Raw genomic sequence first — 25,643 nt, 5'->3', positions numbered from 1 at the left:
GGAGCCACTCGGCAGCAAAAGGAAACCATCTAATGTAGAAAAAACAGAAATTCTTTCACATATGGAGGAAGAATCGAGGTGATTCTGCCAGTAGATATGGTCAGCTGTCCGGTCCCACCCACTGTCCCCTCCTGCTTTACTAATAGAGATCCTATGGCCATCCAGCGGTGCCCACGTCCCCTGACGCTGGGGCTGGCCCTGTTCTGGTGACAGTGAGCTTCGCGGATCAGAGCGGACAGAAGGAAGTGCCGCGGAATCTGAAAACAGATCAACAGAAAGTACCAAATCCGAAGAACAGAAAATGAAAGGATCGAAAAGAAAACAGACGGACAAACAACGGGTCGGTCACACTCGACCGGAGGTCGGGAAGGGACAGAGGACGACAACGGAGCAGGAAAATATTTAAAGAAATAATGTCCGAACATCTCCCAAATGCGATGAAAGGTGTAAACGAACGGATTCGAGAGGCTCAGCAGACTGGAAGCAGGACAGACATGAGGGCAGGAGGGGTCCTCGGTACGCGCCTGGCGCCGGGCCGCTTCGCTGGCCATTTTGCCTGGACAATGAAGAGCAGACGCTGCCAGAGTCCAGAGGGGGAAGATGTCCCCAGAGGAGACGCAGTAGCAACTTGGTATTCGGAGGCGCGTGTACCTCTCCTTCCCGCGAGCCCGCGCTGGTTCCCTGCCGCCCACAGAGACAGCCGCCCGTCTCCATAAACGAAGTTGTCTTGGAACGTGGCCACGTGCGTTCATTTGCCTGTTGCCCATGGCTGCGTTCAGGCTAAATGGCAGAGGTGAGCAGTTGCCACAGAGACCACATGACCTACAAAACCTAAAATATCTACTCTCCGGCGCTTCGGAGGAAACGCTCGACGACTCCTTTCCAAAAGCATACAGTTCCGATTTTATAGCGGCCATTCAGTGCCTGAGAGATGTCTCGCGAGCTAACTACCCGCGCCATGTCTGCCAGCATCCCTTCGCCCACCCCGTATCCCGTGACTGTGATAGATGAAGGTGATGCTCCGAGCAGGCTGAGAGTTCACGCATCGCTCTGCCAAGCGTTTGCGTGGAAAGTGACGAGAAGCATTTAGAAACATTGACAGCAATTTGGCAATTGCAGTAATTTATACAATGTCCAGTGTGTGTGATGACTGGGCTTGTAATTATATGTCACTTTTTCCATTTTATTTTCTCTTGTAAAAAATTTCCATTGTATTTTGAAAGAGAATCAGTCAGTGACAAATTGGGACAAAAAAAAATCCTTGGTCCTTTACCTCAGGTGGCTGAGAAACTGGCCCGAACCGCAGCTCGGTGGCCCGTCAGTCTTCTCGGCTCTTGGCACAGGCGTCTCTCTGCTCTCCTGTCCTCCCCTGCTCTGAGGACACAGCCGCTGCTCCTCCCAGGTGGCCCGTGGCCTCCAGGGTTCATGATTTGACTCTGGGTAGAGTTTACCTAACGAGATATTTGCTGGGGATGAACACCTGTGAAGGACACCGTGATCGGCGGATGGGAAGTTGATCTGTGACACAGCCCCCCGCCTCCAGTGCCTTGGCCAGCTCCTAGGGGTGCTTGGGTCTGGTCCACATGTCGCAAGTTTCCCACATCGGGTCAGAAAGGCAGGACCTCTCTACCCACACACGACCAACCTTTAAACCTGGCCGCCTCGGGAGGGTGTTCTTCAGCAAGGCAGCTCTCTGAAGCCGGGACAAATCCTGAAGTTGCCGGCAGCTGGGGCGACAAGTCCACCCTGACAGTGGGCTCTAGGGGGCGCATCTCCAGGCTCAGTGAAGGGTCCGGGCCCTGCCGCTCACCTCGCTCTGCTCCCTCAGGCCTGCCGTCTGCAGCTCGTTTTCCGCCTGGGTCCTCCTTTGCCTGACGCCCCACCTCGTCCGGCCTCTCCCTGCTGGCCTGCATGCCCGCCTTCCAGACCACGCCCTTAGCCCCCTGCCACCCAGCCCGGAGCCTAGCGACACCTGCCTTTGCTCCGCCCAGGATACTGACCCAGGTCCTCCCCTCCACCACGGGTGAAGAGGAGGACTTGAGCCATCCATGTCCTTCGGCTCCGACTGCATCCCGCTCAGACACCACCTTCGGAGAAGGCTGTCCTAACCCTCCTTCCTGCCACCCAGACCCCTGCCTTGCTTTCTCATCTCACACCTGTACCTCTCTTGAGTGATGGTTTCACTCTGTCTGCTACTTCATGGTTCCCTCTGAGCATAGCATCGCTTCAAGGCAAAACTGTCCACTCTTTCTCTCCAAGGGCTTCGGGCACCTGAGACACGCCCGGTACGTGCAAACTCAGCAGAGATTTTCTCCACATTCTATAGAAATTCGCCCTCCCACCTGCAAACTAGGAGAGGCTCAGCTTCACCAATCTCCCAAAATGTGATTTTTAAAAAACATTTCACAATTTCATAGGCAAAGATCTCTTGTTATTTTTGTTTGTTTCTAAAGTAAAATTCAGTTGATTCACGTGTTTACGACAGAGTACCCAAGAGGCAAAGTGTTTCACATCACAGATTTCACTCCCAACTTTTTGGATTGTTCGTTTCTTTGGCTAAAAGGAGACACTAGACGAGAAAGCGAGGCAATGCTGGGGCAGAGGGCAGTGCTGACATCATCCTCACGGGGCTGAGCGCAGGGGGCTCTAGTCGCAAGCCGGTTTTCTAGAACCGTTAGCTGGAAGCATGGGGCACGGCTCCCGGATGCCCGAGCTGGCACAGGCTTCATCACGGCGGTGCCTGCTGATCGTCCCCCTTCGCGTCTTGCCGGATGGCGCGGTAGAGGGATTTGCTGTACTTTCTCTTGAACTCAGACCTAATTCTCAACACGGCCACTTCGCTGCGGGAGACCACGACCCTGGCAGGACCTTATCACAAGTCCCCTTGCCCTGCCTGGAGTCACACGGTCTGTCAGCAGAATACAGGGGCTGGTTCTGGACCCAGTGGACCAGGATCAGGAACGCAGTTTCCAGGTCTCCCCTGACTCCCTTCCTGATGCTCTCCAACATGTCATAAGGGCCGTCGCTCTCGTACCTTTCAAATACTTCCTGGAGGTGACACGCACTCCCCTCGGTCATGATGCTGATCCGTTTTGGAACATCTGTTTACTCCAGCGTCGCAGAGATCCCGGGCGCCTGGGTCAATCGGTTCATAACCGATGACAGATCCATCTTCTGCTCTGCTACCCTACGTGAGGGCAACGATCAGCTTGTAGAAGTCAACAGCCGTGTTGGAAAAAAAATGTCCTTCTCCAGATCAGTCTTGTGCATGTCCCTGTGGACTCTTAATTTCCTGCAGCTCTCGGTGGGTCCTTGAGCAGATGATCTCGGTGAGAGAGTCCTCCTCGGTCCCCAGCCCCTTCATAGAGGCTTTCAGCTCCGAAGCATCCCACTGAGCAGGTGTTTTCAAAAGGCCCAAAATCTCTGTCTCCGGGTGGCCAGGCAAGGCTGACCGCAGTGCTGAAGCAAGTTCCTTGTTACTCCCTCTCTGCACGCAAAGGCAATATCCTGTCTCTGTTCGTTGCTGCGGTTGGTCAAAATGCTGACGATGCTGACCTCGTCCACGCCTTTGGTCTCGATGGCCGTTTCAATGTTCGGAGCATCCCAGTCGGCATCGGAGGTGGCGTAGGCTTTGACTGATCCATGTGTACTTGGGAGGGTAGAGTGATCGCCCTCCAAGCTGGGCTTGCACAGAATTTCGTGAACAGTAGACATTTTGAAAGAAGTCGAGCTTCTTGTTCTCTTAACTTGCATTTTAAATTAGTAAAATCAGAAATCGTGTGTGTTTAATAGTCATTTATACTTTTTATAATGTCTCTTTCCTAGCTTTCTGTTGGAAGTTCAAAGTTTCCATTTTTTTGCCGGCAGAAACATTAGTAGAATGAACTCAGAATCGACCAGACAGCGCTGGCCTCACTTCGCTCCACGCGGACTTGCAGAGCAGCCAAGGACTCCGCCGGGAGCCCACCCTCCTTCACTGCGGGACCCGTAAATGTCTCATTTCCAGAAGGGACATCAAGGATGACAGGACACAGCGATCAGACCAATCCAGCTTCAAGAGGGTATTTTGCTCCCTGTGTGAGATTCATAAAAAACAATCAGTGTGAATATGCAATTTGTCTCAAGAGGCAGGAGCTGCAATTTCACCGTGTAATTAAATCCCCACGACCGTGGTAAAGAGACCTCGTCACCTTTATCAGAGACAGCGTCAACGACACGCTCCCCAGCACAGTCCACTGAGTCGCAGCGGCTCCGCAGGGGTCCGCCGCCCCGCTTCACGCTCAGCCGGGGCGGATACGCGGGCTCAAAGGCACCTTCGCAGGCTCGAAGGCACCTTCGCTTCCAGTCTCACAAAAAAGGTCCCCAGGCGACCGATGGAAGCAGCCCTTGACCTTGGGACAGGACAGCATTCACACTGAGACGTGACTTTGCTGTCGTGCAGGATCTGCGGCATAGCCACGTCGGGGAAAAACATTCCCGAGGCCTTTTTCTCCCCATGTGCGCTCGTCCACGTGGTGGGAATGAGGTTTCTTAGGGATGCAAAGTCGGCACAGACGGTTTAAGTCGTTATTAATCGAGGCGCTTGATCCGAGGGCGTCGAACGCTGCCATGTCGTGTTGAATGGGGCGTGCTCTGCTAACGCTTTTCAGAAGAAGGTGGTGATGCTTTTACAGCTTTGACATTTAGTACCTGCGTGCGTGATGACCTCAGGTGGGCGGGCGGATGGGTCCTGCAGCCCTTCGGAGCGGAGACTTACGCACCTGCCCAGCTTGCTTCTTGTTAAAATTTTTTTAATTAAAAAAGCCGGAGGGAGCAGAGACGAAGGAGGAATGTCTTCTGGATATTAAGAGGGGAAAGTGAGGCTCACGACAGGTGTGAAAGTAGATGCACCGTAAGACCTGGGCTGTCGTGCCGGGTGGTGGTGGCGTTGGCGTCCGGGGGCCGGTTGGATTTTGCCATTTATCAATGCCATTTATAGAAGCCGCTCGTGTAGGAAGCACACACTTGACCGGCATAACGAGGCACATCGGCCCGTTTGAGAAAATGCGCAGAATCTCACGACGTCCACAGGGGAGTGGCGTCCTGCCTTAGCTTGTCCATGCACTTGGACACTTGGCCCAGAGGAAGCCAGACATTTGCCCAATGGCCTAGGAAAGAATCCGCACATCTGCCTGTCCCCGAGAACACCAGGGGATGGTGGCTTCTTTCGGCCCCGTGGCCAGCCAGGCGCGTCTACCATGCAGCAGCGAGAACCACTTCTCCGAGGGGAAGCGCAGACTCGGGCTCCAGCCCGACCCGAAACAATGCGTTTACCAATGGCCTGAGTGACTCCATGGAAGGGCGGGGGCCGTACTGGTGGATGATGTGGCGCGTGACACAGTACAGATTCAAAGGGTTCTCGACAAATGGTCGTGTTCAAACGGTAATTATTATTGTCATGGAACCTCAAGATCTTTGCCCCCTGCCATCAACTGGCAGATGGTTTTCTTTTCCTCAGAAGCGTCTGAGGATGACCGCTGCAGAGCTCTGCAGGACCACCCAGCTGAGGCTGAAACGGGGGGCAGGCGGGCGTCCCCACAGGGCGGAACCCCTTCTCCACGTGTGCAGGCCACGAGGAGGAGGCTGCAGGACACCCGCTCAGTGCTTAGGCTGCATCCTCCAACCCTTTACACCGGACTCTCTGAGGCCAGGACCTAGTATTTTTTGAAGCTCCCGGGAATTCCAACTTTTAGCCAGGGATTGAACTCCTGCTCTACAGGTATTGTGTGTATTATTTCTCCAGTTTGAGCTTTATAGCAAGAATTTCCTAAAGGAAGACTCATATTTTTTCCATCTTCTCTAAAAGGTGTTCACGAAGCCTTCCATCACAGGTTGAAATACACATACCTGCGCCTACATCCCCTCTGCATACTAATGAAACCGTCATGCCACAAAGGGAAATTCTCCTAGTCCGCCCTGCTGTGTTCCTCGCGGCCCACCGAGCTCCGAGCGCCCCCACCCCCTTTTCTAACTTCTCTCAGTCCATCTTTTCCACAATCCATTGAGGGAGCTCGCCCAGGACTGACGTCAACTCAAACGTTTGGGGAATCGAATTCTTTTCCTATTTGAACACTAAAATTCTCATCTTCGGGTCTTCCTGTGTCATCGTCGTTTCTCAAAGATTTTGATGATCGCTCAGAAACTTCCTATGTGAAGACAGTGAGATTTTACGCAGACCGAAGTAGGCCGAGAAGGTCGGATTTGAGCTGCAGCTGGAAGGCTGTGCGTTGGCTTTGACCAAGCTGAGAAGGATGAGGATGATATAATTGAAAGAAATGTGGCTGGACCGAAGCACGGTGCGACTGGACGGGACTGGTGGGCGGCTGGGTCAGGAAGCAGTGTCGTCCCCCATCACCGAAGGACGTGGTTCCGCTGGTGGGAAAGGCGAGCCGGAGGACTCCTGTGTTCGGGGCCTCCGGTCACCACTTCTTCCTGTGTGACCCTTGAGAAGCCGTGGCACATCTCATCTTCAGCAAAGGATGCACGTTCCGGGATCAGTTCTCAGCGCCTGGAAGAAACAGGCCACCGGGGGCCTCAGATGACGGCTTTGGGAACCCCTAGTCTGCCCTCTGGAGCCTCCCCCAGGGACACCCCTGCCGCCGGCTCACCCGCAGCGCCCGCTGCGCCTCCCCCACACGTCCTCAGGGCTGACACAGCCCTCGAAACACAGCATGGTGCACTCACCACGGTCACAGCAGCATGAAAGCGAGGACACCGCGCAGAGCAGGACAGAGAAGTCCTGACCATTGTGGGGTGTCTGCCCTTGTGCGAACAGCAGTCTCGGAGACATAAGGTGTGTCTCTGTGGGGTTCACGTTTATAGAGTCACGAGGGGGTGGCTGAGCACTTTGACGTCTTGGTGGTCACGTGACGCTGGTGATAGATACCAAGTAACTGTTACCTTTGTTGGAGCCCACGGGAGTTGTAAATACACCGCCACTGCACCCCAACTGCATGACAACTGAGTCATGACGATAGAAACAGCTCACATGCCACAAGGCCATCTGTCCCCTTCTCGAAGAACTTTCCCGAAATCAACGCCATTGCAATGGAGAGGTGGCCAGAGCCAGTGAGAGGAGCACTGAGAATCTTCCAGAAGGTGGAAAAAGAGCCTCAGGCCAGAGTTGGGTTCTGGCCCTGGAGCACCGCGCTGCCTTGGTCATGGGAGACCTGCCCCGCCCCGAGCCTCTCACGGACCAGTTCTTCCGAGATGCCAACGTGGTGTCGAGATCGAGAAGGAGGAGACGGGGTGGCGGGTGAGATCCCCGGCCACGTTTGGCCCGTCAGGTACCCTTGCTCTTCCAAAGCTGAGTGATTCATTCTTAAGGAGCCACGGACACCGCTCGGACGCGTGGCCCCAGCCTGCGGACTGCCGACGCCGGCGCTGCACTCCACGCGCGCGAGCGGAGGACTCCGGCGGCGGCATCCGGTTCGCAGGAGTTCAGGGTGCAGGGTTTGGGCGATGGGCTGTGAGGCATCATGGTGGGAAGCCAAGGTGTGAGCTACGCCCGCCGGAGGTGCCTCTGGCCTTTAAAACGGAGCGTTGGTGCGCGTGCTGATCTGCCAGGCGTTTGGCAGCCGGGGAGGCGGGGGGTGGAGAAGGCATGCCTCTGCTTCGAGGATGCCCAGGGCAGGCCCCCGAAGTGCCGCTCTGAACCCGGGAACACTGCGGCTCCAGGGGGTGGCTGGGGCACGGCCAGCAGCAACAGAGAGAGAGAGCTCTCAGCACACGCTCCGCCTGACAGTGGGGAGGAGGGCGAAGAAACCAGAGGTCTCTGGATCATCTACCTGGTGCACACCTGCCACCTGAACACCGCTGCGTGCTGGCGGGCAAGAGACCCCACAAGTGGGGAGCTCGCCCTCTCACCCCCTCCCTGGGATGAATGGTCTTGCTGACCGCCAGGCTGAGCGGGCTTTCCTGGCTGGCACCGTGTACTGGGCACCCTTCCTCCGTGTGCCAGACGCATCACAGCTACCAAGAGGGTCATGTGCTGGAATCCGCAGCAGCTCTGCCAGACCAGGAGGATTCAGACTCTGCAGTCAGTATGCCAATGGCCAGCGTCACATGTCCCCAACACATGAGCTCCAAAGAACAGACACAGTTCTATTTACACCTCACAGAGGAGGGTGGTAAACCCAGACACTGTAAGAGCAGCTGTGCCAGCTGGGGATTGGGGGGGAGCTGCAAGGAGGCAAATGCGTTCCTATTGGCCTACGCCACCCCCAGCCGAGGGGGTCCTGAGCTGGTCTGGGTCTCCTCTCCCTCACCTGCCCCAGACAAGACACACAGTCCTCAAGGACTGCGTGGCGGTTCAACCAAGAATGCCAAATGTTTGGATGCTCGATTAATGTTTTGGGTTTTGTTTTTTAATCACATGCCTCCCAGCCCTCGATGCTCGCTCAAGCTCAAATGCTGCAGTTTCAAACAGATATCGATGTCGGCCCAGCTCTGAGTCCACGGGCCTCCTCCTCCTCCTCACCTTCGTGCGGCACACCTGTGCGACAGGACGCTCGGGCGCACAGGGCCGTGAGCCGCTAGGGAGGAAAGGCCGGCGCGGAGAGCGCGGACCCACCCGCGGCCGCGGTGCAGGCTGGGAAGGGGGGCGCAGGCTCAGGGCTGCGGGGTCCCTGCTCTTTCGGCTCCGCCGCCTGCCTGGCCCAAAGGCTGTTTGAGAACAGTGGTCCCACATGCTCCGCCCTCTCATATGAGGCCAAGTCCCGCTGGGATGGGGGCACAGCTCATAGGGTCACGGTGGCCGGCCCCTCGGCACAGCACCCTGACGGAAGGCTGGCCCCGTCGGCCTGCAGTCCAAGGAGAGCATCGGCACGGAGGAGCCGACGTTTGCGGGATATCCCACGCGGGGAGAAGCCTACACCATGTCCCTCCAGGCGGCAGAACCTGGGCCGGGGCGGGAACGACAGGAAGCTGACTCGGGCTTTCTGACCCAGAGAGCTGCCTCCGAACCCGGTTCTCTTGCAGGCTGAAAGCTCAGTGCCATGTCCCGGGACCTGGACACGGCTGCTGGCCCTGCGCTAGGGCGGAGCTTAATGCCCAGCAAAGCCCCTCCCGCCAGTCCGCAGGGAAGACACGGGAATCCAGGGTGGCTGAACAGAGCCGCTGGTGTGGGTGGAGCTGGGCTGAGAACTCGGCATGCCCCAGGGGATAAAGCTCCCCTTCCTGGCCCCCTAGTAAGCAGACTTCCCATCGCAGGAAAATGAGAGCGTTCGAGAACCAGGAGCCGGTCCCGCAGGAATGTGGGTCACCATTATCATGAAGGACTCTGCCCATCCTCCCGGCTCCAAACTGGACTCGGTCTTCACGGGGAAAGCAGCCCAAAGCCGAGCACGCCCATGTCCCCTGGGCCTCTGGCCACCATCGCCCACCGCTAGGAAAAGAGGCCCCCACACTCACCCACGGAGTGTGCAAAGGACCTCCAGGCCGGGCCCTGGGGACGCGGGGCAGGGAGGTAATTAGGAGTGCTCTTTCGCAGCTGCACAGCAAGAGTCCCAGGAAGGAGGTGGCCTGTGAAAGGGTCCCCTCCGCAGCTCGTTAGAGCCACAGTATCGATTCTTCCATCATTATCAGGAGGCATCTCTGCCGTGTGAAATGCCGTCCCTTGAAGTGTATTCACCAGGGGCCGCTTCCCCCATTTCCACGGGCGTCCTGGCTGCTAACAACCTTCCACGAACCTTTTGAAAGCCCAAAGTTTTCAGAGAAGTGAGATGTGTGGCACCTGCTCCATTCATCCCGCAAGAAAGAGCAATGCTACACACACACACAGACACCTACACACAGGCACGGACGCACACACGCACGCAAACCCTAAAAAGCGCAAAGAAACAGACAGGAATTGTGCTGAACGTGGCCCAGCACTTCAAAGCGGCTTCTGAAACTCTGCCACTTCCAAGAGGACTAAACTTTCTGAGTCCTTCTCTGGGGCGACGCTGGTGCTCTGGGTCAGTTTGTTTTGTCTGCTGCGTCTCTGCTTAATGGTGAAGGGCGTGCGGGGCTGGATGAGAGAGCCGGGCTCCAGAAAAGCCCACAGCTGACTCTCCTCCCTTAACCTGCCCTGAATTTAGAGCCTAAAGAATGTGAATTCCTCGCTTAAATCTCCCACTGTCCACCTGCTTGGTGGCTTTTAAACCCTGGAATGCACCCGAGTCCCCACACCCCCACATTTGGTTTCGCTGTCGCTGCTCTGTTTCTGTGTGTGTTGTGTGTTGTGTGTGTGTTGTGTGTTGTGTGTGTGTTGTGTGTTGTGTGTGTGTTGTGTGTGTTGTGTTGTGTGTGTTGGTGTGTTGTGTTGTGTTGTGTGTGTTGTGTGTGTTGTGTGTGTGTTGTGTGTGTTGTGTGTTGTGTGTGTTGTGTGTCCTTCCATTTCCTGGGCTTCGCTTTCCCCCTATACCTCTCTCTGCTCCTCTGCCCAGCCCCCACCCCATCCTCTGGATCGAACTGGGTTTTTCTGTCCCAACCGTCTGTGTCCATCTCCCTACAAGCCCACTGGTACCTGGTTTCACCCTATTCCAGCCTTCTGGGGCGCCGCCCCACACTGTGCCCCCCACTCACCTTGCCTGCCCCTCTCTCCCAGGCCTCTGGACCCTGGAGTACAAGCGCGAGCTCACCACGCCCCTGTGCATCGCAGCGGCTCGAGGCAACGCCGCCTGCGTGAGCCACCTGCTCGGCCGAGGCGCTGACCCCAACGCCAGCCCCGGTGGCCGCGGGCCCCTGCACGAGGCCTGCCTGGGGGGCCACACGGCCTGTGCCCAGCTGCTGCTGCAGCGCCGCGCCGACCCCGACCTGCTCAGCGCCGAGGGCCTGGCGCCCCTGCACCTCTGCCGCACGGTCGCCTCGCTCGGGTAAGACACGCGGCCCAGACCACAGGGACCCCGGCCTGGGTCACGGCTGCCGGGGCCGGCCACGCCCCTCCATCCCGGCCCCGGCCACGCCCCTCCCTCCGGCCCCCAGCACACTCGGACCCCTAGCACCTCGCACCGCCTGGCCCCGCCCAGACCCAGAACCCGGCCTCGGTCACCGCTCCTGCCCTAATTGTCCACCAAAGCTCCGCAGCGGCCACATCGCCCGCTCCACCCCGACCCGGCTCCGGCCCCGGGAGGGTGTAATTAGCCTTGATTGCGAGCGGAGGGGGGAGGCGCCACGCCGAGGTAATGAGCGGGGTGATCAGGCCCGCAGACACGGCGCCGAGGAATGCTAAAAGGCCACTGGAGGGGTTGGAGGCTGAGAAATTAGGGTTTTTAATGATAATTTTATGCAGAATAATTGTCACAGTGTGACATAAATGGTTAGCTCCTCAGGCGGGGCTCCGGAGCCCCACTAGGAAGTCGAGCTGGGCTTGGCATTTTGGGGGGCGCAGCGGCCCCCAAGCCCACCACCCGCCCAGGTTCTGGGGTTCGGGAGGTTCTGCAACTTCCTCGTCCAGCCCCGCGTACATTCCTGCAGAATCTGTCCCCACAGGGTCCAGTGGGCCCAGGAGAGGCTGCGGGGCCACCGTGTCATAGCAGAGGATTTATGTTCCGTTTCTCAGCTTGCAGTGTGTCATCTTGACATTTCTTTTAGTCAAAGTGTTCTAGTCCCTGCCCTCGGGGTTGTTAATTTCTTGGTCTTCTATCTCTAGAGTGAGGATTAAATAAAATCACCATGTCACGTTGCAGGCAGGCAGGACGCCGGGCTCTCAGTGACCAAAGCAGGGGCAGCACCTACAAATGTCCCCCGAGTTCAGAATGCGAACTCAGAGAGGCACGCCGACCACCAAAAGTCTTGAGAGTGACTGAAGGAAACAATGTTCTAACAGGATATTTTTTGAAAAAACAGTTTTACCGGGGGTGTAACTGCATACAAAGAGCTGCTCACAATTCAAGTGTGCAATCCGATCAACCTGGGCACAGGGATAAGCACGCCTGACACAGCCCTGTTATCAAAGGAGTGAGCACAGCCGTCACCATGAAAACGTCCCCTCCCCCACCGGCATCTCCCCCTCCCTCCTCCGCCGTTTCGACGCTCCAGTTTAGCCCGATCTTGCGCGACCGTTATATCAATGGAACGCGCTCCCTTTTGTCTGCCACACATAATAACTTTGAGATTGAGCACACCATGTGTATCCGCGACGCACTCCTCTTCCTGGCCGAGTGGTGTTCCACGGTATACGGTTTTTCTCCATTCATATGTTGAGAGACATTTGTCTGTCTCCAGCTTGGGCCGATTACAGTTAAAGCTCTGTGAAGGTGGGTGTGCCAGCCTTCGGGTGTGTGCGCTTTCACTTCTCCTGGATAAGGACCTTCGATTGGAAAGGCTGGGTCCTATCGTGCGATTAAAAGATAACCTTTTAGGTGTGATAAATGCTCTAATGATAAAGAAAAAAAAGAAAAGAAAAAAAAGATTTCAGAACAAATTTTATCCTGTTTGTTTTTTTACTCCAAACTTATATGATAAAAAAAATCTCTAATTTTTTCCCCCAATGTAGTTACTTCTTTTAGTTAAATAGCTGGACGTTTATGGCTTTTACCTGTTACAGTAGAAATGCCGGCAAACGTGCTGAGAGGACCTGACTGACAGAGTGTCCGCAGGTGAGACTTGGAGTATAGAGCATCTCGTCCCGTTCAATATTAAGAATGGGAATTATACGAATTAAGAAGACCCTTTCTTGTTAATAAAAACTTCCTTTTAACTATGAAAATGAATCAATAAAAGATAACCTTTTGAGAAACTGCCAGACCGGGTTCCCACCAGCACCGGACAAGGGTTCCAGTTTCTCCGCATCCTCGCCGGTATTTGGTGTGGCTGCTCTCTACCTGTAGCCAGTCTCTGGGTGTGCAGAGTATCCCATTGGAGTTTGGATTTGCATTCCCCTGATGACAAGTGACGGCGAGCATCTTTTTGTGTACTTATCTGCCATCCATGTATCTTCTTTGGTGACGTGCCTGTTCAAATCTTGTGCCTGTTTTAAAAATTAGGTTGTTTGTTTTCTTCTTAAATTTTGAGGTTTTTAAAATATATCCTGGATACAAGTCCCTTGTCAGACGTGTGATTTATAAATATTATCTCCCGGTCTCTGGTTATATTTTTTTTCTCTTAAAAGTGTCTTTTGAAGAATAGGAGTTCTTAATTTTGGTGGGATCCAGTTTATTGATTTTTTTTTATTTTAGGGACTCTGTTGGGCTTTTGTATCTAAAAAAAAATCTTTGCCTAACTCAAGGTAACAGATTTCCTCCAATGTTTCCCTCTTTAAATTCAGTAATTTTATCTTTTACATTTCAGTCTATGCCCCATTTTGAGTTAATTTCTGAATATGGCGTGAGGTATGGATGGACACTTTTTTTTTTTTTCGCATGTGGATATCCAATTGTTCCAACACCATTTGTCAAAAAGCTTCTCCTATCTTCACTAACTGACTTTGCACCTTTATTGAAAATCAACTGACTACATGTGTGTAGGTTTATTGCTGGACTCTCTTGTTAAGTACACACAAGACAGGGCAAGGTCTGACTGATCACCTCTTAGCTTCAGGCCATTTATCGCTTATATGCACAGTGAAAGGAAGAATAGCCCCAAGCACCAATTCCTCACGCTCCTTGTCCCACGAAGGACAATACCTAAACAAAAGGGGCCAGATGGTGGCAGTATGACTTGTAGGTTACCACTGAGCAGCCAAATCTAGACTTTAGCTGAGTGGTTTTATGGTCTCCAGCTGTGTTCTGAGGCGGGCAAGGCAGGAAGTTTCAAAGCTCGGGAGAACCCAGGAGGCAATGCAGAGCTGTCTCGTGAAAGCCTCCCAAGAGACACGGAGAGGCAAGTGGACTTTGGCCTGTAGCAGCTCCTTACAAGCCTCCCACCCAGAAGGATCCTGGGCTATTCTAACGACACTTAGATCAGCAATGGTTCAAACCTTTGTGTGGCCTATGTGGATACACTCAAGGTCGCCGGGGGTCCATAGCAGAGCCATTGCTCTCTTTCTCTATTCTGTTTCATTGATGTATTTGTCTGTTTTGACACCAGGACCACATTGTATCACATACTGTGGCTCTGTAAGAAATCTTCAAGTCAGGAAGTAACAGTGAGCATCCTCTTATTTTTCAAAGTCGTTTTGGCTATTCTAGCCTCTTTGGACTTCCATACAAATTTTAAGATCCGTTTGTCAATGTATACAAAAAAAAGGGGGGAGAGGGATTTGACTGGGGTTGCTGTGAATCTATTTGAGGAGAATTGACATTATAAAAATATTGACTCTTATGACCCGTGAACACAATAAAGCTCTCTCTTTATTTTGGTCTCTAATTTGTCCGAGCTGTGTTTTTGTTTTCAGTATGTAGGGCTTGCATATATTTTGTCAGATTTATTCCTATTTCTGATTTCTATTATTCATATTTCTGATGCTTTTTAAGTGGTATTTTTATTTAAATTTCTGATGGTGTGTGGCTACTATATAAAATTGATAATTTATTTTTGTATATTAATATCATATCCTGCAACCTTGCTAAGCTCACTAATCATTCTAGTAATCTACTGTAAATTCCACAGGATTTCTATGTAAGCAATCATGTCATCTGTGAATGAACACAATTTTACTTTTTTTTCAAACCTAGATGTCTCGCATTACTTTTTCTTGCTTTATTGCACTGGATAGAACCTCCAATGCAATGTTGACTAGAAGTAATAAGAGGAGACAGCTTTCTTTATTCATGATCTGAGGGAAAAGCATTACATCTCTCACCATTAAGTGTGATGTTATACGTAGGTTTTTTGTAAATGGTCTTTTTCAGGTTGAGAGTGCTCCCTTCTTTGCCTTGTTTGCCGCAATTATGTACAACCTTGAGACTTACAACACATATTTACCATCTCACAATTCCTGTGGGTGAGGAGTTTGGCCATGGCTTAGCTGCGTCCTTACTTTAGAGTCCCTCACAAGACTGAAATCAAGGTGTCTTCAAGGGTTAGGGGCTCATCCGAAGGGTCAACTGGGGAAGAATCCACTGCTGAATTCTCATGGTTATGGGCAGAATTCAGTTCCTCGAGGACTGTTGGACTGGAGGTCTCAGTTCCTTGCTGACCGTTGATTAAAGGCCATCCTTGGTTTGTGTTCTATCTTTAAAGCAGATTTTTTCGTAGGCAAATTATAATCGGGTCTTTTTTTTTTTTTCATCCAATCTGATAGTCTCTGCCTTTTAACGGAGTGTTTAGATCGCTGACATCCGATGTTATTTTCAAATGGTTAGATTTAAATCGAACATCTTAGTGTTTTTATTTGTTATTCATCCTTTGTTCCCTGTTCTTCTTTTTCTGCCTTTTTCTGTATTATTTTTCATGATTCCATTTTATCTCCTTTGATGGCTTATCGTATATAGCTTTTTGTTGTGTCATTTTATTTGCTGCTTTAGGTTTAAGTATACATCTTTATCACAGCGTGCCCTCAAGTAATATCATACTACTTCACACATAACACGAAAGCCGTACGGCAGTTCACTTCCATCTCTCTCCTCCTGGCCTTCGTGCTATTGGTATCATCTTACATTTCATTCCTGCATAAAAGTCCCACAATGCATTGTTATTATTTTTATTCGTACGGCAAATTACCTTTAAATATATTGAAATAATATGGAAAAAGTTTTTATTTTTACCTCGGTAGCTTCATTTCCAGATTCCTTCATCCCTTTGTATAGGTCAAAGATTCCATCTGGTATCATCTTCCTTCTGCTTGAAGGAATTTCTTTAACATTTTTTTTTAGGCAAGTTCTGCTGGTGATGAATTCTTCCAGCATCTGTTTGAAAATGTCTTTATTTCGACTTGAGTGTTTGAAAGGTACTTTTGCTTTCAGTGCTTTAGACACAGGGCTCCACGGGCTCCTGACCTGCATTATTTTTACGAGAAATCTACTGTCCTTCTTGCATTTGCACGTAATGCCTTTTCATTCCGGCTTTAAGATGTTCTCCTTATCGGTGCTTTTAAGGAATTTAATAATGATGCGTTTTGACATTGTTTTCTTCATTTTTCTTGTCCTTGAAATTCATTGAATTTCTTGGATCTTTTAATCAGATCAAAAGTAATTTGATTACTCTTCATCGAATTTGGAAAAATGTTGGCAGTTATTTCTTCACGTTTTTTCTGTACAATCCCCGTCCTTTTCCAGGATCTCCAATTGCACGTATATTCCATCCCTTGAAGTTGGTCCACGGCTCATTCATGCTTCGTTTATTTTTTCTCTGTAATTGATTTATCTTCTGTTCTGAAATATCATCTGTCATTAAACCCACCCCGTATGTTTTTCATCTGACATTATAGTTTTCAACTTTAAATGTACGACCTTCTAACTGACATCTTCCATATCTTTACTTAACATATTTAATCTTTTCTCTAACTTCTCAAAAACATAGAACACGGTTATAACTATTTTAAGCTTCCTATCTACTAATGGGTTGGGTTTTTTTCTCTCATCCTTTATTATATTGGGTGCTGGGTATTTTTATATTCCTGTCAATATCCGGGATGTAAAGTTACTTGGAAATAGTTTGACGATTTGGGGTTTTGCCTCTCATCTTTTCCAGGTGGGATCAGTGCAGGATTTCATCTAAGGTGAATTTGTCCCCCGGTACTGAGACGGCACCCCTCTGAGTGTACTAATCCTGCCTCGTCATTTATGAGGTTTTACAGGCACTGTGCCTGAGCCCGTGCGCGCTGTGGGCGTGATTCTCTCCTCTGCCTCCAGGCCGTTATTTCCCCAGCCCTAGGTAATGTCCTCTCTCACACACACTAATCACTGCTCCGCTGAATACTCAAGGGGACCCTCCGCCTAGTTCTTTCTCCGTGGAGACCTCCTCTCCCACCCAACCCCCCCTCCCACCGCACCCCGCCCTCCCCCGGGAGCTCTGCCTGGCTTCCCTGGACCCCCCAGCTCCACAACTTCAAGAGTCCCCTGGGCTCTGCCTGAGTCCCCTTCACGGTGCCCCAGTCCGAAAGCCCCGGAGGTCCTTTGGGAGGCCAGGAAATTAAGCGTTCGCCAGTCATGTCGGGGTGCACTCAGACCTCATGCCCCATCTCCGTCCTCAGCCGCAGGCATTCTCCACTTTCCACAGGGAGGGTCTTTCTAGTTATTCCGCATGGAATTACTTTCTACCTCATTTTAACTCCAAATCTCTGTGCTTAACTTATGGATTGGGTTTTGGAAGATGATTTGCTGTTGTACCGAGTTGCCATCTGGTGACAAAATTATAGAAGTCCCATCTATGTTTGGAAAACACAGCTCCAAGGTCAGCCAATCATGACTCCACTCCTGCAGGCGTTCGGCGGCCCGTGGACGCCGCTCACTTGGGCAGCACGTACGCCGAAACTGGAACAGTTGCCTGTGAACTCTGTGAGGTGCTGGGGCCGCGTCAGACGTGGTCTGTGCCCTCAAGATACTTTCAGTTTCAGGAGAGGAAGACAATGAGAAAGCAGCATAGCGTCCTAGACGCCGGGGCCAGCACGTGGAGAATCCACTATGTGCGTGGAAGTCTGGTGGGTGTCTACTGAACATTTTCTAGGTCAGAAAGACGTATCGGCTTTATCAAAGGGCATAAGCTGACCGCATCAAAGCAAAAGTCTTTCTTTGTCCTAAGAAAGCAGGCAGAAAAAATATCGTGAATCCTGACACGATCCCTCATGCAGGCCGACGAGCTTACCTCCGGACATCCCACAGGGCGGAGGCGTGTGTAGACCGTCGGTCCTCGGCTTACACACTGTGCGATAGAAACGAATTTCCTAGCTTTAGCCGATTTTTTTCAAAAATCATACAGGTCCAGGACGTGGTTTAATGAGGACCCTGCACCTGCCCTTGCATTCGCGCGGGGCTCCGGGAAGCTTCTCTTCATTCGTCTCCCTCTTCCTCCCGCTCCCCTTGTTCATTTTCTCTTCTCATTTTCTCTCTGTGAATCTTTCTCCCCGTCGATTCCATTCGACAGTCTTCGCTTATTTAAATCCCGGTCGCTGGGGTAAAGTTTAACAGAAACGACGGATCCACCCGAGGTGCAGGCAGAACTACGCATCGGCTGACACGGAACCCCTTCGATGTCAATGGCTAGAGCGGAAGGTCCGCTGAACACCTCTACAGGAACGTGGCCAGCTACCTTGAAGAATAAGAAGCTAACAGATGTCAGGAAGGCCCGGTGGTTTCGACCACGGCTTTTCAGCTTAAAAAGTCCCCCTAAAGTTAGACTCCGAGGAGGTCTGGCTTCGGGTAGTATAAACATTATCGCTTTGACAAGAAAGAGCTACTTTCTCTAGAATCTTTTTATACATAGTAGATTTTAGGTCATCCTTAATTTTTTTTCCCTTGTAGTAGAGAGGGGGTCATTGACCTACATAGTGAGCCATTTCATTTTCTCACTCTCGATGACAATGGTCTCCACCCCTAGGGACCCAGTTCCGCTCCGGCCCCTTTCAGTCGCAATTCACCATGGGCGCAGGACTTGAAACCCTTTGAGTTTCTGAGTTCCTGCGATTAAAAAAAAAAAATTGTCTGTGCTTCCTTCCAACCAGCAAGCTTCAGAATTCAGAATTCAACACTCAAAAAGGCAGATGGGAGCTTTAATCTGGGGGCCTTTTGAAGAGATTTTTCCCAAAAAAGAAAAATTCCAGTAAAGTCACTGTCTTCACGTCAGTAGTCTGCATGCCAGCCTCGCCCTATTTATTATCAGCTTCTTCTCCTTGACCTTTTTTCAGAATCCGAGATGATTAAAATGAGAAATGGGTTCGGTGCGTCTCAATTCCTTTTCTCATCGAAAGCTGTCTTGAGTTAAACAGAAGGGAAGAGGGCTTGCTTCCTTCACGAACACATTAGCACAAAGCATGTAAGTTTGCTTCTTACCCCAGTTATATCAATTCGACTATATAAAAAAATAATGATTTGTAAGCCAGAGTTGGACCTAGAAAGCAGCTAATTATCTTAGGAGGAGACGAGTCATCGAAGAAAATCATCGGGCACTTCCTTTCCAGTTCAGACCTGGCAGGTTGAACTCTACTGCTTTCCCCGAGACTCGTCGAGGGCCCGTGGGCTGCCGAGAAGGTGGCACACAGTGGAAATCGTCAGAACCGGGCTCGAAAGCCACGTGTCCTCCGACAGAGGGACGCTGAACGATCACCGCTCCTTCGTTAACTTTTCTTCATCGGGTCAGTGTAATCGAGAGGCAGCTCTGCCCACCCCTCCTCGCCAACTTTCAGGCGTCGTCTATGACTCGTTTATCGCCTTCCCGGCCACCTCGTGGCATCTCAGGAAGATTGCTCAGCTTTCTGGTCCCTTGCCAAGTCCCGGTGGAAGGCGTAGGACTTCCTGTCAGGAATTAAAAGAGGTAATCCAGGCCAAATCAAACCTTTCCCCTCTGGGCGAAAGCCTTGATCCGACACTTCAGGAAAGATGGATAAATGGCCGATATGTAAATGCAAAGGTGTCTGACTTCTTTTGGCATCAGGGAAATGTCATTATTCCACGCCCATTCGAAGGGCTAAAGTCCGAAAGAATGACAACGGCAAACACTGGCGAGAATGTGCAGCAACCAGAACCCTCATGCGCTGCTGCGGGGGACACGTAATGATAGAATCGCTTGGAAAACGGGCAGGTTCTTCTAAAGTTACATACGCACCTATCAGCAATTCCACTTCTGGGTATTTACCCGACACATGAGAACATGTGTCCATGAGAAGACATACAAAAATGTTCGTTGCAGCTTTATACATAATACCCGCACCCCCCCGCCCCCCAAAAATGGAAATACTCAAATGTCTCCCAATATCAACAGGAGAAGGAATTTTTACATTGTGGTGCATTCATACAATTAAAGATGACTCTGAAATAAAAAAGAATGAGTTACTCATGCATGTAACAGTGTGGACAAATGTCGGACATTGTGTCCAACAAAAGAAGCCAGACACGAAGAGGAGAAAGTTCTAGAAAAGACGAAACGAAAGCACGGTGAGAGAAATCAGAATGGTGGGGTGACGACCGACTGGTAGCAAACCCAGGGGATTTCTCGGGGAGATGAAAATACTCCACAGGCGGAACGGGATGCTGGTCACACAGGGTGCGGGGCACCCCTTGGGAGAAATTCCTACAACTGTGCTCTCTTAAGATCTTTGCGTTTCTCTGTGTGCAAATTGTACCTCTCTTAAAAGATACATAAATACACGTGCATAAAACTTTTCTCTTGTCCAATCCAAAGCTTCCCCCACACCCTCCCTCCCACCTCTGCCCAAGAAGGGGGTAGAATCTTTTCTTCCACTTTTCCTGATTCTTCTCCCCGTCTCACTCGGACGCTTCCGGGTGTCCCTCGTCATCCAGGGCATTGAGACCAGGGGAGGAGACAAAGGCCCGTTTCTGTTGAGGGAAGCTTTCAGAAAGTCAGATACTCCTTCATGGGCAAATGGGGCAAACAGTGAAGCTGAATTCTCAAAGTCTCTAGACCTCTAGACCATCTCTCCATTCACCAAAACGCAGGGTTCCATTTGCAATGTGGGGAGCACTTATCCAAAATATCACCAGCCATAGCTGTCTCGCGAAGGGCTCCCAGAAGACACTTCTTTCGCCTTGAAAGGCCGTTGTACGAAGCATACAGGACGTCCTCGAATGGATGGATGGATGGATGGATGGATGGATGGATGGATGGATGAATACATGCATGAGAAGTGTAGCGGTAACTTACGGAAAATGCCTAGTGTGGTGCCTGGCTCATAGCAGGTGCTTCGCAAATAATTCCAGTGGGAAAAAGCAGTGGGGCGGGTGGTGGGACTGTGAGACCTTTGGGGCCAAACACAGCCATGGAGGTCTCTGTTCTGCCACATGCTGGCTGTGTGGCCTTACACGAGTCACTGGTCTTCTTTTAAGCCTTAATTTCCTTGCCAGAAAATTCGACCTACGGTGCAGATTTGTTGCAATAATTATATGTAATTTTTGAAAGGAAGGAAGGAAGGAAGGAAGGAAGGAAGGAAGGAAGGAAGGAAGGAAGGAAGGAAGGAAGGAAGGAAGGAAAAGGAATTAGAAAGGCAAGTAAACAAGCAGTGGGGAATGCAGCCCCTTCCAGCTCAGGACCTGAGGCTGTGAAATGCCAGTTTTTAGGGTTTTGTGTAAACAGAGAGACAGGGAGGAGGGAGGCCGGATGGAGAGCCAGGAGCAGGCTCTGCCTCCTAGGACAGCAGGGAGGCTCGGCAGGTGTGAAGGGGTCAGGGAAGAGGTGGACAGTGGCCAAGGCCAGGCCAAGGCATCCACGTACACCTCCTGCACCTGGGAAGAGGCCCAGTGCTTTGGGGACATGCTGGACGGTGGACGGGAGCGGCGTGCAGGACGTGGGCACAGAGTCCTACTTCCCCCTTTGGAAATAAGTTAAAACGACATTAACTCAACAGCCCTTGATGGGCTCATCCCTGTGAACTCCTGCCTTTGGCTCGAGCTACTTTTTCTGTGTAGTGTCAACCTCAGGCCCTTGTCACACTGTCACCGAGGTCATTATCGAAAATGGGAAGTCAGAGGGTTGGTGTTCGCCCGACACGGCTCGCATCAGAGGCTCCACAGACAGCACGGGGTCTCCTTAGCACCCTGCGAGAAGAGACAACTCGTTCTGACCACCTCAGATGGGTGTCCGCCTTCGGCTCCTGGCAGTGACTGTCCAACAGTGGCTCCAGGCCTTACTCACCTGTCTATCAGCGTGGCAGGAAATCTGATGAAATCTCCCCTGGGAGGAGAGGGCTCAGGCACAGTGGGCTGGCTACCCGCGGCCCTGCACAGGCTTGGGTGGCCACTGGGCCATTTCTTCTATTGAAGACACTGACACACACGAGGTCAGGTCCAGGAGGTCCCCGAGCCTGTCGTCATTTTGCTGCTTATCACTAAGTCCCTCCGACCCACCCCAGCCCTCTCCTCTCGACTCACCTCCTCGTTGGCACTGCCGTACACCCTCACCAAGACGGCCGCTTAGGCCTGGGCAGGTCGATGGAAAACTCGGGAGCGTTCTGGGAACCTGGAAAGCTAAGCCGACGTTCTGAGAAGCCACGTGCTGTTGCCGGTGGGGGCTTTGTCACTAGTAACCTCTGCTGTTGTTCCTCTGATTCCTTTTGGAAAATTTGAAAACACAGGCAGGCCACGAGGATATAAAAGCACCGTCACCCATCGCCCAGCGGTAAACACACGTTGGCCTGTCTATTTCTAGGCTTGCTTTCTATGCATGTACATATCTGGGGTTTTTTTTTTTTCTTAAATAGGACTGTTCAGTGCCATTTTGTACCCTGATCTTGTCACATAACCATTGCAAATAGCTTTCCATGCCGTTAAACAGGCTCGCACACCTCCGTCTTTAACGGCCGCCAGTGTGTGCCAGCAGAGGTGTGCCCCAGTCCACGCGTTCCGTTGACTGTGGGCTGCAGCTTACGCTGTCACCTGCTCCAAGAAAGTGCCAAGGTTTAGCCGATCAGAAAAGGCATCCGCAGCCCTCCAGAGGGTGCGCCGGAGCCTCGTTCTCCCGGAAGGCGTCCTGGTTGTACATCAGCCAGGTGGGCTACGGAGGTGGGGAAGAGGCCCGCTCGTATTTCTCTATGGACGTCTTCGGAGAGGCTGGGCTGCTTTAAAAAAAAAAAGTAGAAGAAAACGTTTTGTAATTGTGTGCGAGCGCACACAGACTCGGCAGCAAAATGAGACGGAGCCCTCGGATGCTGACCTCCCGCTGCAGTGTTCAAAATTCCTCCTGGAGCAGCGAGGAGGGAGCGCGTCCGGAGCACGCTGATTGTGAAATCTGCATCGTCTCTTAGCGGGTTATGGTCCCGAAGGACGTTTCATAGCAAATGGTACTTGTTTGTAAATATCTTTCACCCAAGACGGACCACTTCTCAAGACGCCGCTGATACGCAGCGGTAGCGAGAGAGACTGGCGAACACGGAGTCCCTGGGTAGAAATATAAACAGATTTAACGGCGGCGGCTTCCAGCCCGGAAACCCACGATGGATGATGTCGTTCGGAGCCCGGGCGAGGTAAATAACAGGGAAAACAGGAAGAACACAAAGAAGAGCTGAAAGATGCTCATGAAGGAAACGCCTTCGTTAACATGCTTTTAGGGACTACCAATAGTGGGCGCCAAGAAGCAGGGGTACACAAAAACCCCCATTTCTACACTGGAGGAGCCAGCAGCCTAAAGGAGGAGTCACATATGCAAACGAACATTTGAGGCATGGTGTGACAGACGCTGCGCCCAGGCACCCATGTACACGGCATATGGCAGCACAGAGGAGTGACCCTCTGCTGGTGGCGCTGGGAAAGCAGGCACCCAAGAGACAGAGGGAGGAAAGATGGGACTGTGTCCCCCACACGGGCCAGGACTTCCCCAGGAGGAGCAGCACGCACCACGCCTCGGACGCGTGAACCGCCAGGATGCGTTCTGAGAGCCACACCTGGCCAGGGAGGGTTGACACACAAACACAGGATGGAGCCTCAGGAAACGGGACTGGTGAGGCCCACGGGAGCTGGATCGCCCGGCGTCCTGTGTGGTGGGGACAGGGCCCGGGGCTTTCTGCACCAGGCAGCAGGAGCAGTTGGGTGTGCAGCAGGCACATGTAGTCTCGTTCACACCCAGAGACTACGGCCCTTGTGAGACCGGAGCAGGGAACAGATCAGGAAACTCACTAACACTCAGGCGAGAAATGATTTGGGTCTTGACAAAGGACAGCGCCAGCGGGGATGGAGGGAGGAAGTGGTCCAAGTAAGTATTAAAGAGACGGAGTTGACGGGGCCCCAGACCAACTAAAATGGGGACCGGGGTGGGTGGGGGAGAGAGGAGGACGGGAAGAGGCAAGGAGCGAGTAATTGATGGAGCAGGACCCCCGGGAAGCAGAAGCGGACAACGCCTAGGGCGAGAGGGTCAGGAGGGGCTGACTCCCTGGCTGATCGTGGCAGGAACATTCCAGCGAGTGCGGGGGCGGACCCGCGGGGCAGGGGCCGGGAGCCCGAACGCTGGGTGCAGCAGCAGCAGATGGCTGACGGGGAGGGGCGGGGACCACATGGCTTGAGGATGGCAGTGACGGTGGGAGTCCTCGTCACTGGGCGAGGAAGGAGGAGCTGGCCTTCGGCATGGAAGGTGTGAGCCGGAGGTCCCCGAGGCCCGGCTGAGCCGGGAGGCCAGTCCGCCAGCAGCATTTCCTCCAGCAGCCGGGGGAAGAGAGGGTGGACGGTGAACAAGTTCCAGGCTGACAGTTGGGCCATCTGACATAGGGGGTGGCCACGTCCCCTCGATTCAAAGGAACTGAGGATGCCGATTAAAGAGGGACTGGAGTGTCACCCAGGGAAGGAAGTGAAGGCAAGAATGGCTGAGGGGATGAGGGACGAAGACTCAAGGCTCAGTAGAGCAGAGGTGAGAAGGGCACCCACAGGCGTGGGTGGGCGACAGGGACCAGAGCCTGTGGTCTGAAGCCGGCACGATGGAGGGTCAGACTCCGGCGCTGGAGCGACCACAGCGACCACGCTGTCTAGGAGGTGACCCATAAGTGGGTGACTACAGGGGTCTGGTGTTTTGAGTGCCCACAGGGGACAAGGGCCGGCAGAATGGAGGAGGTGACAGTCCTGCTTCCAGGCTGGGGCAGCCTGAGCTGCCCACCGGGTCTGAGGACCCGAGGTCCAGCGGCCAGGTCAGCGGCCAGGTCAGCAGCCAGGTCGGCAGCCGGGTCAGCAGCCGGCCTCTGCCAGCAACTTGGGTGTGGACAAGGCCCTGAGAGAGCTGTTCTCGGTGCTGGAGGACAGGACAGCCTCAGGATCCTATTGCTGGACCTGGAGGAAACAGAAGACACCCACCGATTGCAGGGAGGGGACCACAGTCTCCCACAGGAGACTAGACCCTCCGGGAGACCGCTGGGGAAGTTGGGGACCGGGAAATCCAGAGTCTGTTGGGGAGAGTCTGGTCGAAACAACGGTGGTCCCACAGTTAGGCAAGGCGTGCTCCACCCACGCTCCCGGCCCTGAGGACGCCGCGGGCCGGTTTGCGTCATGAGGGCTGGATGGCTTCCCTCCCTGGGAGCGGGGCAAGCCCTGCCTCACGCCCTCACACCGCCACCAGACCTGGGCAGCTTACGGAAGCGGTACCTGCCGGCTGAGAATGAATGAGCCCGTGGGTCTGAGACCCTCCATAGAACCGTGACTCCCAGGCCCTCCACTGCCACCTGTGTCGAAGAGCCCAGGTCAGAGCGCTTCGAGCACTGTTATTTGAACCGCGTTACCTGCCGAAGTAGCATCAGGCAGTTACAAATTCAGGTAAGTCTTACCGCGCTGCGCGTGGATTCTTAGGAAATGTTCTTAGCTGTGACCACCGGTGAGTAACCGGTGCGCCTCGGACCCGCCGTGTTTGCCATAATTTCATTTTCTCTTTTCCAGCTCAGCTTAAACGCCAGTTGTCTGGGCACCGGCGTCCGAACTTATGTCCTTTCTCTTGGGCCACCCTCGCTCTTTCTGGGAGCCGACGCGCCATGGGGTGCCCGAAGGCCCCTCAACGGCAGCCAGGGCATGGTGGCTTGGGGTTGGGGGAGGCAGGATGTAGGTGTCAGGCGTCCTCAGGGTTGGGGGCAGCAGGGTGTAGATGTCGGGGTCCTTGGGGTTGGG

General features: G+C 52.7%; 1 protein-coding gene and 1 pseudogene across 1 annotated transcript in view; one reads left to right on the top strand and one right to left on the bottom strand.

Moving 5' to 3' along the window:
* Positions 1-25,643, top strand: part of ASB18 (ankyrin repeat and SOCS box containing 18) — a 46,968-nt gene that overhangs the window by 6,605 nt on the left and 14,720 nt on the right. Inside the window, 5 exon segments of the mRNA XM_015587819.2 lie at positions 7,207-7,260; positions 7,263-7,325; positions 10,628-10,895; positions 25,193-25,298; positions 25,419-25,550. Coding sequence (XP_015443305.1) covers positions 7,207-7,260; positions 7,263-7,325; positions 10,628-10,895; positions 25,193-25,298; positions 25,419-25,550 — 623 coding nt within the window.
* LOC102879323 lies at positions 2,729-3,719 on the bottom strand (annotated as a pseudogene).

Source organism: Pteropus alecto, unplaced genomic scaffold (assembly GCF_000325575.1).
Source record: "Pteropus alecto unplaced genomic scaffold, ASM32557v1 scaffold143, whole genome shotgun sequence".
Taxonomy (NCBI): domain Eukaryota; kingdom Metazoa; phylum Chordata; class Mammalia; order Chiroptera; family Pteropodidae; genus Pteropus; species Pteropus alecto.
Note: the sequence above shows the minus strand (reverse complement) of the source record. Positions and strands in the feature narration are given on the sequence as shown.